This window comes from Pelobates fuscus, chromosome 2, assembly GCF_036172605.1.
Source record: "Pelobates fuscus isolate aPelFus1 chromosome 2, aPelFus1.pri, whole genome shotgun sequence".
NCBI lineage: Eukaryota > Metazoa > Chordata > Amphibia > Anura > Pelobatidae > Pelobates > Pelobates fuscus.
The window spans coordinates 127,121,562-127,138,668 of record NC_086318.1 but is presented as its reverse complement, the minus strand read 5'-3'; the positions used below and the strand labels follow the sequence as shown (position 1 = coordinate 127,138,668).

Here is a 17,107-nt window from a genome sequence, read left to right as displayed (position 1 = left end):
CACCATTTTTCTCGCCATTAAGTGGTCTTTCTAAAGATACCATTGTTTTCATCATATCATATAATTCACAGTGAATATTCACAGAGATATAAGAGGAGCTAGAATTGTTCAGTGCTTTAAATGTATGGGTTGGCACTTTGAATTGACTCCTATAGGATACAGGGAGCCAATGTAAGGACTGGCAGATGGGTGAGGTGTGAGAGGACCGACTAAAAAGGAAAATCAGTCTGGCGGCAGCATTCATTACAGACTGTAGAGGGGCAATACGGCTTTTGGGGAATATATATGGACATATATATGGCAATGTATATGGACATATGTATATTTTGTATTATTCTTATTTATTTATATATATATATATTTTTTTTTTCATTCTAAGTGAGATATATATATATATATATATATATATATATATATATATATATAAATATTGAAAAAGGCTTGCACTCACTGTCTTTTAAAAAGGTTCCTTTATTTCATTCCTTTAAAATGCGATCAACGTTTCAGCCGTCTGTGGCTTTTATCAGGATCAAAATACAGTTAGAATAAAATTACACATATATATAGATTTTATTTCGATTTTTAAAAATTATTTTGACATTTTTAAAATTATTTTTATTTAATTATTATAGATTTTTTATAATATATATATACAATATATATAGCTATTATATATATTTTATATATATATATATATATATATATATATATACATATACGTGTGTAATTTTACTATATATATATATAATTAAAAAAATTTTATATTAATAAAAAAATACACTTAGGATGACGTTATATATAAGATATATAATATATACATATTATAGATAGATATTTGTATACATATCTCATATATATATAAATTTATTAACTTTATTTATTTTTTTATTTTTAAACTTTTTTTTTTACTTTTTTCAACAGCAGGGGGAGACTGCCTGTCACCATGCCTGATGGCTTCCGATGCTCTGCCTCACTGCCGGCGCCACGTGGGGCAAACCGGAAGTGATCAGCCCGGCAGTCAGGGGAGGTATTGTAGGATGTCTCAACATCGAAGCATCACTGCAATACCATTAGAGTGGCAGGAAGCGATCACGATCACATCCAAAGCTCAAATTTGCTGAGGACGTACCAGGTGCGTCCGAGGCTGTTTACAACTATTTTTTGTCGGACATACCTAGTACGTCCGCGGTCGCTAAGGGGTTAAACTGACTTCATAGCAATAAAATGCCCCCAATGGGCCACAGCTATAACTACAGTATTTGAATTCTACATACATCAAGACAGTAATTTTCATGTGCTGCCCATCAGTATATAGATAGATGCCCAGAGAAACTGATCTGGCAGACAAAATTATGTTTGATAATGATGAGGTCTGTTGGGGGATAGAGGTTGTGTTTCTGTGCCATTAACAGAGAAGATTTAATAGAGGCCTGTCAACACATTCCAAATTAGACTGCTAACATCATAGAATACATGTGCAAAGCATTGTATCACGTGTGCAGTACTCCTTAATGTAGGTATTGAACTGGGGATCAGTGTTAATTTCATCAACTAACAATTTTAGTCAAACTTTAGTCGACTAAAACTAAAACAATTCAGATGACTAAAATATGGCTAAAACTAAAATGGCATTTTAGTCAAAAGACTCTAAATAAAACTAAATAGAAATTTGCCAAAATTAACACTGAACAGAGGGACTGTTGAGGGGCAAAAGAGACAAGCCAGAACTCAGGAGAGAGAGACCTAGAGGGGCTGGGAGGACACAAAGAGACACCCAGAGGGGCTGCGGAAGGGGCAAAGAGGTAGAGGCTTTAACGAAACCCATTACGTTTTAGTTGTGTCAACTAAAATCTCCAGTAGATTTAGTCGACTAAAACTAGACTAAAACTAAAACAATTCAGATAACTAAAATACGACTAAAACTAAAATGGCTTTTTAGTCAAAAGACTATGAGTAAAGCTAAATTGAAATTTGCAGCTAAAATTAATACTGCTGTGGATTTAATATGCATCCATATTAACTCATATTAAGATTCATGCTTCAATCTCATTGATTCTCAGTTATGAAACATCATTTGTGGCTCCATGTTCTTTAATACTTGGAAGTAGAAATCTAATCACAGAAGAGGTTACTATAAGTTATAAAACAAAGAATATGTGCCCAAGGTATATACAACAATGATGCTCTATTTACACATATTACCTTCTAAATAAACCAGCAGGCCAAAACATTATTGACACAGATACAGAGACACTGTAATTTGTTATTAGTTATCTGTTACTATAGCATATGATATGTTAACATCAATTATGGGCACTCAGTATTGAAATGCTCGTATTTCCATGCATGCAATCGGATAATCTCCTAGTTAATCCCTTTTCTTTTTGGTGTGATTGGCATTTATAAAGAACTATTTATAAAGAGGTGAACCAAGGTTTAAATGAAGTAGACATAACAGACATTAAATACACTGTGCATATTTCCAGGCCAATATTAATTGATACATCATTATGGATATATGATTTGATTGATGATTTAAAGGGTTTCTACAAATATTATGACAACTTCAGTGATTTGAAATGGCAATGGTTCTAGGAGTTTAACCCCTATGCTGCTGGACCTCCAGCATCACCTTTGGAACAAGGCTGGCTAATGTGAATTCTGTGCATACTTGAAGTGTATTGTCAACACGCCAAGGATGCTGCCGAAAGACAGCCAATGGCTGAAAGGCCTCCCCATCCAGCAAGGGGGAGTGATGTCATGAGGGTGGTCTGAGAGACAACTTACTTTCTTAGGGAGAGTCACTGTAACCGAAAGCAGTGCTTTCTTATTTTAATGTTTACTTGAGCTAAACAAAATACATCTGCCTGTTTAATTGCAGGTGTGAGATGTTATTTATGTTTGATCATCCATAAAGCACCCACAATGACAATACAAGTATAACTTTCCTCAAGTAAATGCAATTATAAAAATGATCCAGTGGATAGCTGAGTGGTAAACCTAGTACTTGCATTTGCAAGACCTTATGTGCCACATTATGTACGAAGGCCTATAACAAGTGACATACAGACTTCTTATGATCTGCTTTAAAAGAGAACACAAGCATGGTATCTCTAGTTTGTGTATAATGAAACTCTTTACTTATATTAGATATATGTTCCGTCATTTTTATAACTTTAGCACATCTTCAAAGTATAGAGAAGCTCATGTATAGGCAGGAATTTTACTGAGGTTTTTAAATAAAAAAAATCTAAAGAATGCACATATAACCTTAAGTGTTCACACATTAGTGATACTTAACAAAGATCAGGTGCAACACTATCTCGGATCTTAAACCATGTTACAACACTCATTCTGATTGGCTAGCAGGCCCTAATAAGAATCAAGCGGTGAGAGGAGAGCTTAGTTGTTCCACAAATATCAGACTGAAATGCCAACTTACAGTAAAGATGCTCCAAGCTTACTTTATAAAGTGCATTCCAAAACTTAGAAAGCCAGCAGTGAAAGTTTAACTTGGATTAAAGGATTAAAACATTGTTACAGCAACATTCTGAAATTGCATTGGCCCTACAAATTTTGTCAATTTTAATATTTTACAAGACATAATGTTAATGAACAATCATAACTGAATTTATTGTTATGTGCTTAGAAATGCAAAAAAAAATTGCATTGCTATCATTGGAGAGATTAACAACATTTTGAAGTCGGAAATTTGTTTTTGAATAAACAACCATCAGCAACTAGTAAGAATGACAGCATTTTTGGTCCACAGCAGATGGTTGTTACTAATCAAAATCCCCTGCTAAAAACCATTCAGCACAACACAAATATTTAAATCTTCATCTATGCACAACCTTTTTTTTTCTTTCTTTTTTTTTACCTTGGCTAAAAAAAATTTCAAACATTTAATCCAGACTGCAGTAAATGATACCTTCACAGTCTAATGATCTGTGTCAAATGCACGGAAGTTCATTAACAAATTTTACACTTGTTGCAGACGAAAGCAGAAAATATTTTAAAATGATTGTATGTCACAACAATTTTATTCATTACATTAACCACCATTTTCTCTTCAATAGCACAAATTGTATATATTTTAATAATAGCTGTACGCAGAACCAAAACTTTCTGAAGGTACATTAAGTTCTGATCGTTTAATTGACTATTTAATCATTTACCTACACATTTTTAATTTCAGATAAAGAAATATAAGAGGGGAATAGTCCTGCAAAGTAAATGTTAATTAAGTTAATAATGTTATTAGGTATGGTAGGAGGATTTGCATGCAGTTTTTCATATCACTAGTAGCAAGTTAACTCTTTCAGTCAAGACACTTTTCGTACTCTCAGAAAATAAAATGAATCTATCTATCTATGTGTCTGTCTATCTATGTATCTATATATGTATCTATCTATCTATCTATCTATCTATCTATGTGTCTGTCTATGTATCTATCTATCTATCTATCTATCTAGCTATCTAGCTATCTATGTGTCTGTCTATCTATCTATCTATCTATCTATCTATGTGTCTGTCTATGTATCTATCTATCTATCTATGTATCTATCTATGTATCTATCTATCTATCTATCTATCTATCTATGTGTCTGTCTATCTATGTGTCTGTCTATGTATCTATCTATCTATCTATCTATCTATCTATCTATCTATCTATCTATCTATCTATCTATCTATCTATCTATATATCTATGTATCTATCTATGTATCTGTCTATGTGTCTGTCTATGTATCTATCTATCTATCTATCTATCTATCTATGTATCTATCGATCTATCCATCTATCTATCTATGTGTCTGTCTATCTATCTATCCATCTATCTATCTATGTGTCTGTCTATCTATGTATCTATCTATCTATCTATCTGTCTGTCTATCTATGTGTCTGTCTATGTATCTATCTATCTATCTATCTATCTATCTATCTATCTATCTATTTGTTTGTCTGTGTATCTGTCTGTGTGTATGTTTGTATGTTTGTGTATCTGTCTGTCTGTGCATCAGTCTGTCTGCCGGCCTGTCTGTCTAGCAATGTATTCCACTACCCTCTCTCTTTCTATCTGTTTGTCTGCATCTTTATCTCTATCTATTGTATAAACTGTAAAACAAAGCCATTATGAAAACAGTCATAATTATAATGGCAATTATTCCATTTCTCAGCATAATATAAATCGTCTGAACAACTAGTAGAGTGACAGGCAGAGACACACGCTTAACTTTTATATGCAGATAAGAACATTTAATCAATTGTCACACTCCAAACCCTATTTAATTGGCCACTGTCGGTTAGCAAGAAAAGATTTTATAATGATGAATAAGAATAAAACTTTACACCGGGTATGTGGGAGTCGTGCATCTTTATTCACGCCTTCCTGAACCTTAGGCAGTGTAATAGGGTTGAGCTGCTAATTACAAATGCCTGATGTAGCGCATGATAAGTACTGCTGCATTGCACACTAGCAAATGACATGTAAATTACTGCAGCCTCTCAGGCTACATAGCACATTGAACAATTAACTGCCTTACCCCAAATTCCAATAATTAGAGTAGCTAAAATGGTATTGGAACCTGTGAGCAGAATTTTAAAGGGAATTTTATCATAAAACAGTGTATCTGTCCGTTTAAATATATTTCAATTACTAATATTCATTCTATTATGAAATTCCCTATATTCCATCTACATGGCAATCTTTTAGTGGAAGGTTTACTGAATTATAAAAAAAAAACAACTCTAGTGAATAAAATGTTATGTAGCTAAGCTTTATTTGCAGGTTTAGGGTTGCTAAACCCACTATGTTTTTCTAAGTGTATATGAGTTAATTGGGTTGGTGGACAGTTAACTTGTGCATGGTGGAACATTTTAGTACAGCTGAACCAATTTTTTTCCAAAAATAAAATTTAGCTTGCGAATTCTAACACTTGTTTAGTTGACGGTTTGGCTCTTCCGAATATCATCCGTAATAAACTATGCTGAAAATAATTTGGATGAACAAAAAAGGATGAAAAAATGTACTAATCAGTGTACTGCAATAGATAATTTATATAAATGGTATGTATATATTTACCAGTACACTGACGGACACATTTTTGGTTCACAAATCATTTGAGAAAGAGTAACAATTAGAGGGCAAAAGAAGAGGAGTAGTAGGAAAAAAACCTATATTTATATGTTATACATTTATTAAATATATAATATAGCAATATTTAAATATGGATTTATTTTTTTTACTGCTCCTTATTTTTTCCCTATATTAGTCCCTTTTCATTTGATACGTGAATAAAATCAACATTTAGTGGCTGTTCTGTAGCCGTCAATCATCTTTTTTCTTGGAACCACAGGTGGAACTCTGAAAACTGAATCAAACAAACATGTACATCCATTGTGCTAATTGTTTGCTTGATTATACGCCCATGTGGTACTTCAGAGTCACACAACTCTGCCGAACAGCCGGTTGGCCTAAATTAGGATAATTTCAGTTAAACCGAATGCACAAGTCTAGTGGATAGTGAACATTGCTGTTCTATACCATTTACTGTCCTTTACCTGCAAGAGTGAAATACATGAATTAACCAAGAAGGAATCCCAATAGAGCGGTCTTGATTAGTTTATGTATTTTCCTACTTCTGTATATGAATTCTGTATGCTACAATGCATCACGTTTATTATCCTGTACATCACTTTAAAGATGTAATAAATGTCCAGAAAGACATGTTAATCTTGCAACTCTAGAATGCTTCAGAGGACAATGCAGAAAAATAAAATCTAACCCGTTCCCTCTTTGTTTCATAACTCCCAAAAATGGAAAATGGGCTTTGTTTTGTGTCGGCGTGGCTTGTGCAATGCAAATCTGTGCTGACATGTCACTCAGCCAATCAGATCTGTGTATGAAGTCATATATGTAAAATAACATTCTATCACATGTTATTTGAGAAACAAAGCTTGGATTTAAAAAAAATGTACTAACCAGGATTAACTGCAAATCTTATTTCTATAATTCTGGCCCCCATCAACTATATCCAATATTACCTTGCCACTTATGGATATATGTTTATTCCATCCCCTATTTAAAGTCAAAGTGATTTTACTACTGCAGCTTCCCAATTTCATGTTTATATGTAAATGAGTGCCCTAGAAGTAGGCTGAAAAAAACCTATGTATATAGCTGGAAGAAGGATGGAATGGCATACAACTGTCCCCCAGAGAGGAAAACTTTGTCCCTTATCTTATCACTAACATATCTGCCAGCAGGGCCGGACTGGGAAAAAAATTAGGCCCGGGCATTTTTCAATCAGAGCGGCCCCCTAAGAAGGGGGCGGGGCCAAATAGAGTGTGTTTTGTCATCACTAATGACAAGCAAGCCCTCTCTCAAAGTGAGCATGTTGGTTCAATGCGCAGAGCCCCGCTGAAGAACTCTGGCATTAGAAAAAGGCCCTGAATTTGTTCAGTGCAGCGCAAGCTAATTTAATAACATGCTTGTGCTGTGTTTGCTTTTAAATTGTCTCTGGTGTCTCCACAAGTGAGATACCAGAGGAGAAAAGGGCCAGGAAAGTGTATGGTGCATGTGTTTAGAGCCTGCTTGTGGGATTGCGTGTGTGTAGAATGTGGTGTGGTATTGTTTAAATTGGTTAATTTCATTTGTGTTTGTGGTGTAATATGTGTGGCTAGGGGCTGTAGAGAGTGTGTGTATAGAGGGCATAGTGTTATAGGGGATGTAGCGAGTGTGTGCATACGGGCTGTAGTGTGTGTGTGTATAGGTGACGTAGTGTGTGTAGGGGTTGTAGAGAGGGTGTGTTTAGAAAATGTTGTATGTGCTTTCTGACAAGGAATGTAGTGTGTGTAGGTGGTGCAGTGTGTGTGTGTAGGCGATCTAGTGTGTAAAGGACCAAGAGTGTGTATAGGAGATTGTGTGTGTGTGTGTGTAGAGGATTAAGAGTGCATATAGGGTAAGGGATCTAGCGTGTATCTGGAGCGTAATGTGTGTAGTGGTGCGGTGTGAGGGGTGCTGTAGTGTGTGTGTGTATGTATATATATATATATATATATATATATATTTGGACGTATTGTATGTGTGAGGGGCGCAGTGTGTGTGTGTATGTAAGAGGGGTAAGAGGGGTGCTGTGTGTGAGGGTGTTTTTATCTGCCGTCACATTCTAGGTTTCTAATTGTCTTTGTCTGTTAACTCACTGAGGGTTATTTTATATATTATATATATATATATATATGTGTGTGTGTGCTGTATATGTGTGGGAGTGTGCTGTGTGTGAGCGAGGGTGCTGTCTGTCTGAGGGTGCTGCGTGTGAGTGACGGTGCTGTGTGTGTCTGAAAGTGATGTGTGCTGTGTCTGAGGGTGCTGTGTGTGTCTGGGGGTGCGCTGTGTGCTAGAGCTCCGCCGGTCCTCTCCTCCCTCCCTCACTCCCCAGCCTGCTGCCGCTTATAATTGCCTGTGGGCCGGTGAGGGAGATCTTTGATCTCCCCACCGGCCCATTGAGGCACACAGCAGAACCGGCGCTCGGATAGCGCTGGCCCTGCAGGGGCTGGCAGGGGAGATCCTGTGATCTCCCCTGTCGGCCTCGGCCCCACAGCCATCGCGGCACACGGCATTTGCCCGGTATGCCCAATGGCCAGTACAGGCCTGTCTGCCAGGCTCAGAAGCAAGGTCAGCCTAAGGTCTTTATGCACCCTTTGTGGAAAATACCCTCCCTAATGAAACCCGCTCATTCACTTCTTGGGAATTCAAAGTAAATCTAAAAATTTAGGCCACAAAAAATCTGAATGTAAACAAATCCTCCTAATCAAATTTGTTTTCAATTTACCTATATTGTCCTTGAATTTGAAATTAATTTTGAATTCCCACTTTAGTAAATAATCCTGCATATTTTTTTTACAGTATTCAAATATTATCAAATCAGAGGGGATTACAGAAAAGATATCATTGACTTCACTGATTATATTTTTGTTTGTATGTTTTCTGGATTGCTGAAAAATCTAAAATATATTGTAAGAAATAAACAGACATCTACACTAAAATACCGTATATACTCGAGTATAAGCCGAGTTTTTTAGCACATTTTTTGTGCTAAAAAACCCCAACTCGGCTTATACTCGAGTCAATAGTCTGTATTATGGCAATTTGCATTGCCATAATACAGACTGGGGCTGTGGGGGCTGTAAGAGAGTTTACTTACCTCTCCTGCAGCTCCTGTCAGCTTCCTCCTCCTCCGCGCCGTCCGTTCAGCACCTCGGTCAGCTCCCAGTGTAAGTCTCGCGAGAGCCACGGCTCTCGCGAGACTTACACTGGGAGCTGACAGAGGGAGCTGCACGGACGGCGCGGAGGAGGAGAGAGTTGACAGGAGCTGCAGGAGAGGTAAGTAAACTCTCTTACAGCCCCCCACTGAACTGCCAATGCTGGACCACCAGGGAAGGAGAGCCCCCCTCCCTGCCATGTATCAAGCAGGGAGGGGGGACGAAAAAAAAAAAATTAGTAATAATAAAAAAATGAAAAATGAAATAATAATACAAAAATAATAAAAAATTAAATTAAATAAATAAAAATAATAAATAATAATAAAAAAATATTAAAATAATAATAAAAAACAAAATTGCCCATCCCCCACCAAGGCTCTGCAACACACACACACACACACCACTCATACACACACACTGCACTCATACGCTCACACACTGCACTCATACACACACACACACTGCACTCATACGCTCACACACTGCACTCATACGCTCACACACTGCACTCATACGCTCACACTGCATTCATATACACACGCTGCACTCATACACACGCTGCACTCATACACACACGCTGCACTCATACACACACGCTGCACTCATACACACACGCTGCACTCATACACTCACGCTGCACTCATACACACGCTGCACTCATACACACGCTGCACTCATACACACACGCTGCACTCATACACACACGCTGCACTCATACACACACGCTGCACTCATACACACACGCTGCACTCATACACACGCTGCACTCATACACACACGCTGCACTCATACACACACGCTGCACTCATACACACACGCTGCACTCATACACTCACACTGCATTCATTATACACACACTGCATTCATTATACACACACTGTAAATAAATATTCAATTCATATATTTTTTTTAGGATCTAATTTTATTTAGAAATTTACCAGTAGCTGCTGCATTTCTCACCCTAGTCTTATACTCGAGTCAATAAGTTTTCCCAGTTTTTTGGGGTAAAATTAGGGGCCTCGGCTTATATTCGGGTCGGCTTATACTCGAGTATATACGGTAATAGCTTAGCAAATGCATATTTTATTCTGAGTCCTGAAAGGCATAGTCTTATGTGAGTGGGAAGTGTATCACTTTTATGAAGGCACAGTGCTACATATGTCTTTTATCCTTTCCCTGCATGCTTCCATCACAATTCAATCATATTTCAGTTGTGGATTTGAATCTCATGTATATTATGCGCCCCTTTAGTGTTGTGAGTTCACATAGCAATATGTACAATTTATAGGACTAGAATGTAGTATGTATTTATTCTACCTACTGCGAGGTATGAATATTATGATGAAAGATTTAATGCTAAACTTAAACACTGATAAAACAAATCCATTTGGATTTTTCACTATAAGGAGACCCGGGAGTGCTATTAGTTGGCTATTTTTATACAAAAGCTAACCTGAGATACTGGGCATTAACATTTTGGAGATGTGTGAGTGTGTGAATATATAAATATATATATATATATATATATATATATATATATATATACATATACATATACATATAAATGCAAAATATCTATATTATTTTTATTATTTCTAAAGTGCCAAAAATTCCTTAGTGCTGTAGAATGGGTTGACTAACAGACAAGTTGGACACACAGGAACACAGGAGGGATTGAGGGCTCTGCTCAATGAGCTTTCATGGAGGGAGTGTGGTATAGTGACACAAAAGGTAAGGGTAGAGTAGAAAAGTAGGTTGCTAGGATATTATTCATTGAGGGCTTAGTGTTTTGTTTTGATGACAGTTGCAGGAGAGGAGCTGTTTACAGTTTAATTGATATGCTTTCCAAAAAAGTAGGTTTTCAAAGATTTTTTGAAGGAGTGGAGACGGGTGAAAGTCTAACAGAGAGGATAAGGTGCAGCTCTAGAAAAGTCTTTAAGGTGAGCATCAGAGGTAGGAGTACGAACAGAGGTTAAACGTAGGTCTCCGGCAGAGTGTAGGGGCCTAGACAGAACATATTTGTGTCTTAGTGTCTGCTTCACTGACAGGCAGCCTGGCATTCATGGGCAGGTCTGCTTAATTTGAGCATAGCAAGTGATGAGATTGCATCACTATCTTGCCCCAATTACCTCCTCCCACCTGTGTCCCTTCTTGGGATGCCAATGTTGGGGGTATACATATATATATATATATATATATATATATATATATATATATATATATATATATAAATAAAACGTACAACTATAATGAACAAAAAACATTAAATATTCTCCACTATATTGACTGTAAATTCTGTTATTTCTTAACATGCACAGTTTTATTTGTTTATGTGCATCCTATATTATGTTATATATTAATTGTGTAAATTCTTAGATGTATATATATATATATGTGTATATATGTATATATGCTTGTTCGTGTGTACTGTCAAATATACATATTCGTGTGAGTAAAGTATATAAATAGTGGACTTGGTTTGCTGATTTCTTAATTTATCTCTGGGTATACAAAAGAAGCGTGGTGACATATAGGTATAAACATCTATTTATAAACAGCATTATTTGGTAAGTATCCAAGCTTTTGTTATTTATGTGTATGAAATAGTGTCACAGCTTGTGACATTCAAGTTATTGCCCATGTTATTATACTGCTTCTTAAAGCAAAATTTTGACTGATGAAATAAAGGTATTTATATGTCACCTAGGAACTATGCAGACTGGTAGTACTATATCAATATTTGGGGGGTGGGGGGAGCTACATACCAAAAAAAATTGAAAAGAAATATAAAAAAAAAACTACACTTCTGAACTTCTTGTTTGCTTATAAAGTGAAGATTCTCCAGGTATCATGATGTATCTGAGTTTTCTTAGTCTGTTCTAGTATATCTCATAGCCCCCTGAATAGTAAGGCATAGCTGGACCTGGAATTATTTGTTACTGCAAAGCAAGCACTCTCACACAAATCTGAGTCAATTAAAGATATGCATGGCATGGTGCACATGCTGTATAAGTCCTTACACGTGCAGTAGGTGACGGGTTACATTTTGACTATAATGTTTACACATCACTGTAACTATAATAAATTGCATCCATGATCATGAGTCCAGGGAGCTGTTGCTTCATAATTTAGGCAAGGGACAAGGGTTATTACAGTACTTGGAGTACTCATTAAATAAGATAGACGCTTGTTTATACCTGATTGTTGTAAAAAGAGAATTAAAGCGGCTCTGTTACCCCCTCCACCCAAACATCCAAGATGAGTATTTCATGAAGATAACATTTTAATGAAATACTCACATTGAAAAATATACTGAGACAAAGTAGGGACTAGTAGTTTTTTTAGTATTTTTCTTACACCTAACAAAGCTAGACATAAGGCATAGCTACCGTTTGTCAAGACTTGTCAAGGCCTCAGTCATCAATATTGATGGCTGAAGGAAAAAAGGCTCTGTTTATTGAGGAACCTGTGGTCTTGCGGGATCCTGCATACACGTAAGTATTGTACATGCAGTGTTGTTCATGCATGAGAGTACAATGCTGACATCAGCTGAAGAGAACCGTCAGGAAGAAAATGGTGGTGGCAGAGATGAACAGTTTCAGGTAAGTATAATTCACCTTTCCCTGCAACCCTTGGCCACTGCAAATTATGCAAAAGACTCTAAACGGTGTCAGAGCACCTTGAAGGAAAAATAAAGTGGCCATGTAATCTAATTTTCTTTCTGTACAGCAGTTTGTTTTGTAATCATTTCAATGTTTTTCTACATAATTCTTGTGATCATTGTGAGCACAGGGCATGATCAGAAAATGCTTAGAGACATTTTGTTTTTCTTTCAGTTGAAAACTGGTTGTTAGTCTGCAAATGATTGGCTACTGTCATCATATGTTGTCTGTAGGCTTTTTTTATATAGCGGTTTAGTTTTTGTGATTCAACTGGAAGATGGCCGTCTTCACACTAAAAAAGTAACAGTGGTCAACATACTACAGTTTGCTTAGATGAAAATACTACTTAGCTATTTGCATAATTGTTTTTAAACTGATTAATGAAAAAATATTTCAGATGACAGTGTCGCTTTTACTTTATGATTCTGGGATCTTGTCCTGATATAGTTCCTTGGTATCCCACATCCGGGGACACCAGGGAACTGTCCCTGGGAAGCACAATGCGAGCACATCATTAGAACACTAACAAGGACAAGGTATATACAGACAGCTAGTCAGCAGTGCTCAATGCATGCTCCTGAAGGTTAGTGGTCGGCTGGACTACTAACTGTCAGCCTGGCATGCTTGGAGCTATGGTAGACCTGCCCTTTATGAGTGTTGCCAGTGATGGAAGTTTTGTCTATGACACCTTGAATAATTTTTACCAATCTTAATTCCATGTAAAAGTGTGGTGATTTGTTTTCTTTTACATTTAAAAAGAAGTAGGTTGTGGGGAGGCTATACAATGCACATATAGTTTAATATGTCCCTTGGATTCCTAATATTCCCCTTAACATAAGGTTGGTGAATAGGACCCATCACATTTATGGTTTCCTAACCCACGGACTTAAAAATCACTATTTACACCTGCAGTGAAAACATGCATGCATTTAGTTATGCTTTTTTTTTTTCATTAGTTGATTTCATGGTTTGCAGCCTTTAGAAACCCTCCCCTTCTTCCCAAGCCCAGTCTTTCTTTAGCTGTCTAACCACAGACTTCCCAATGTATCTCAATAGGAACTGTTTGCAAGGCAGGTGCTCTGGGCAATTTCTGCCTCTAGAATTTAGCTCCAGTGAGCTAAACAACCAGGAAGTAACAGGAACAGTTTTCTGATTAGCAGCCGGGGGGGGTGTAACAAGGTTAATTTATGAAAGTGCACATGACTATTGACATTGGCACTTTTTGCAAAATAAAAAAAGAGGACAGACTCCTCACACATAAAACACTACAGTAAGCTTAAGTGATTTAGGTGCTACCACCCCAAACAAACTATATGCGACTGGCTCTGCTTAAGAAGTACAGCAATGATTCCCAATAACAAGTAAACAGGGTGACATTAACTCTTTTCCTGTGACAAAGTATTAAATAATTGTAGCCTTAAGCTTACCAGAGAAAGAATCACTGCAACAAAAAGGCATTGTCACATGTGTACTGTCATGGCTGTCAAGGTAAGCAGAAGACCTGCCTGATTCAGAATTCTCCTACTCGCCATTTGTTATGCAACTTGCATCATATAATAAAAGTGGTAGCTGTAGAGGTGGCACTGTGCAAAATAGGCACAACAAATGTTGCAGACATTGATAGTTATTCCTTATAATTCTGTATAACCACAATATCAAATTATGAAGATTGTTTCTGAGCCATCCATACAACTCTTAACCCCTGTTAGCTACTGAAGTTCATTTGGCATCTACACCTAGAATGTCAATGGAATTATAACCACCTTGAGAGAGAGAACGTCTGTGTCTTGTGACATCACATAATTATTTTTCTGATTCTTTTCTCTTTTGTCCTAGCAAATGTTGTGCAACCACAACTTCCTTGATGCTTTCGCCATCTTTTGAATTCAAAGAATTCTGGGAGTTATAGGATGTCAACATCTGGGGAGAAAAGCTTGAGCATCCAGCTTCAGAATTTTCCTCAAAAGACCTCAAGTAGAAAATTTTCTTTATGTAGACACTGGGAAAATGTGAATTTGCCAATTCACAATGTGTCATAAAATTCTTTACGGCATACTTTACGGCATAATTTTTATACCTCATATTATTGAATGATCTACATTATTTACGATTAATCTTATTAATAGAAGTGTCAGAAACATAGTCAGTTTCCAGTCAGCATATGTTTTAATATAGATTTAAAAAAAAAAGTGCTTTTTATGTTTCTTCATAGTTTATTGCTCACTCCTCCAGCAAGCAAACAGCTAAAATTAATTTGTTGGTACAAACAAAAGAGAAAACATGCACAAACCATTAGAGTTATCTCAAACATATCTATTCTGTTTCCATTTCAGCTGTTCAATGGATTGCGTTTTCTTTTCATTACCCAACCGGTTAATAAAGTCTGAAAATGATTTTTTTCCATTAACTGTGTTCCATGGGACTCTGTTTTCCTTTTATATATATGCTATCCATTCTTTTAAACTATAACATAAATACATACCTCCTTTTCTACATATTTTCTTTCCGGGTTTCCGGACACAATCCTTGGATATTCTTTTTACTGAAAAATGAATAGAAGACTAAAAAATAACATGGAGCTCCACAGCAGATAGTAGGAGCATGCAACACCACTACCTAACTCATCGTTCTAATGTTTCCAAAGTTGTGGTGTCTGCACATGCAAGCATATGGAAGGAAACGTATCATCAATGGGCAGGTAGGGAAAAGGAATACCTTCCATTGTAATACTCGTGCCTTGGAAGGGCATTGGTATAAATATGAAGAGAAGAACAGATGTACACAGAGAAAAGCAACATGCACATTGAAAGCCAACATGCCAACAACCAGCCATGCATGCGACCTACACATGGGATTAACAGGATTAGAATTAATAAGAGAAAAAGGAATATTTAAATGATTTTTTTTTTTTTACTTTACCACTTGTAACTCACCATCCTCTGTAGGAACATAAATATTTAAATATAGGCAGTCTTCATTCTGGTCTTGTACGTATGAAGAAACTACATCCAGGTTATTAGTAAACCAAACTGGAAGCATGACTTCAGGCAATCTGCCCCCCACAATATTTTGCGGACAAACAGGAGCAAACTGAGTGGCATTTTTGATATCCCCCCATGTTATCGGTGGCTCCGGAGGCTGAAATCGACGCTCCCCTATGGGTGGAGCTGCGTATGGAACACCAAGAAATTGGATAACAGGGCCTAATATTTCATTGTTGAGTTCCTTCTTAACCCCTCTGACTTTGCCATAAGTTGTTGAGACGACTGGGTCAACGTCATCCAATTTTTGAGAGCACACTGTTGCTATATAGAACATAAATCCAAAAAGAAATAGTGAAAACTTGACATCCAATCCCATAGGTAGAAAACTCAACTTTGTGACTCTCCATAAACAGTTTACAGGCATGGACCTTGAAAATGCCATAGTCCCACATTAGTTGCACTGGTATGAAATCGTATTTGTATCCACTTGTGTAAAACAGGGCAATCGAAGGAAATGTATCAGGTTTGTTAAATGTGTTCCTGCCAGAAAAATCTCAAAAGGCTTTTCACACAGTAAGTATCTTCCATTGATTTCGCACTCACTGAAGCAGCATCTTCACTCAGCACTATTTATCAGACGACATTCTATTGACAACTCTGATTTCCATAGTAGCGAAATGAGAAGGGCTTCCATTTACATCAGATTTCCCTCTTATAAATCAACTCCAGTTAGCCGCAGGTCTATATCCTGGAGAAAATGAGAATAAGTCATTAGTATGAGAAATATTATACGGGCAGTAATAATTACATGCCATACAATTTACTGCATGTTTGTTAGTATTCTCTGTTTTCTAATTACAGTAAAGTAAGACAACTTTAATTAATTTCATGGTTCAATGAATGGCCATTTTGTTTGTTTGAAATATATTTACGCAGCATTTTTTTTAAAGTGTGCGGCAAAAAAGCAATTTATAAACCAAACCAACTTCAAAGGCTCCCAGAAAAACTGTTAGAAATGTAAATTGATATTAGAGTACATTCATTGAACAGAGTAAATTATTATGTCTATCCGACTATATAATGAAAATGATACCCAAAATATGTTAATTATAATTGTTTTCAAGACTTTTTTCATGCAACACATCTTTTTCAATAAAATTAACAACAGTCTTCAAACTGTTTTACCGGTCAGGATCTAC

At 36.5% G+C, this 17,107-nt stretch overlaps 1 protein-coding gene across 4 annotated transcripts in view; it reads right to left on the bottom strand.

Annotated features, from left to right (window-relative positions):
* NLGN1 (neuroligin 1) overlaps positions 1-17,107 on the bottom strand; it is a 663,157-nt gene that overhangs the window by 440,306 nt on the left and 205,744 nt on the right. For 2 of the 4 annotated variants that reach the window (XM_063442687.1, XM_063442686.1), the window contains exons 2-3: positions 15,858-16,656; positions 15,407-15,466 (exon numbers count right to left, since the gene is read on the bottom strand). In XM_063442687.1, the coding sequence (XP_063298757.1) occupies positions 15,407-15,466; positions 15,858-16,350 (553 nt within the window). In that variant the 5' untranslated portion in view covers positions 16,351-16,656. The remainder of the gene's footprint in view (positions 1-15,406; positions 15,467-15,857; positions 16,657-17,107) is intronic. The other 2 variants (XM_063442688.1, XM_063442689.1) reach the window with 1 other exon arrangement.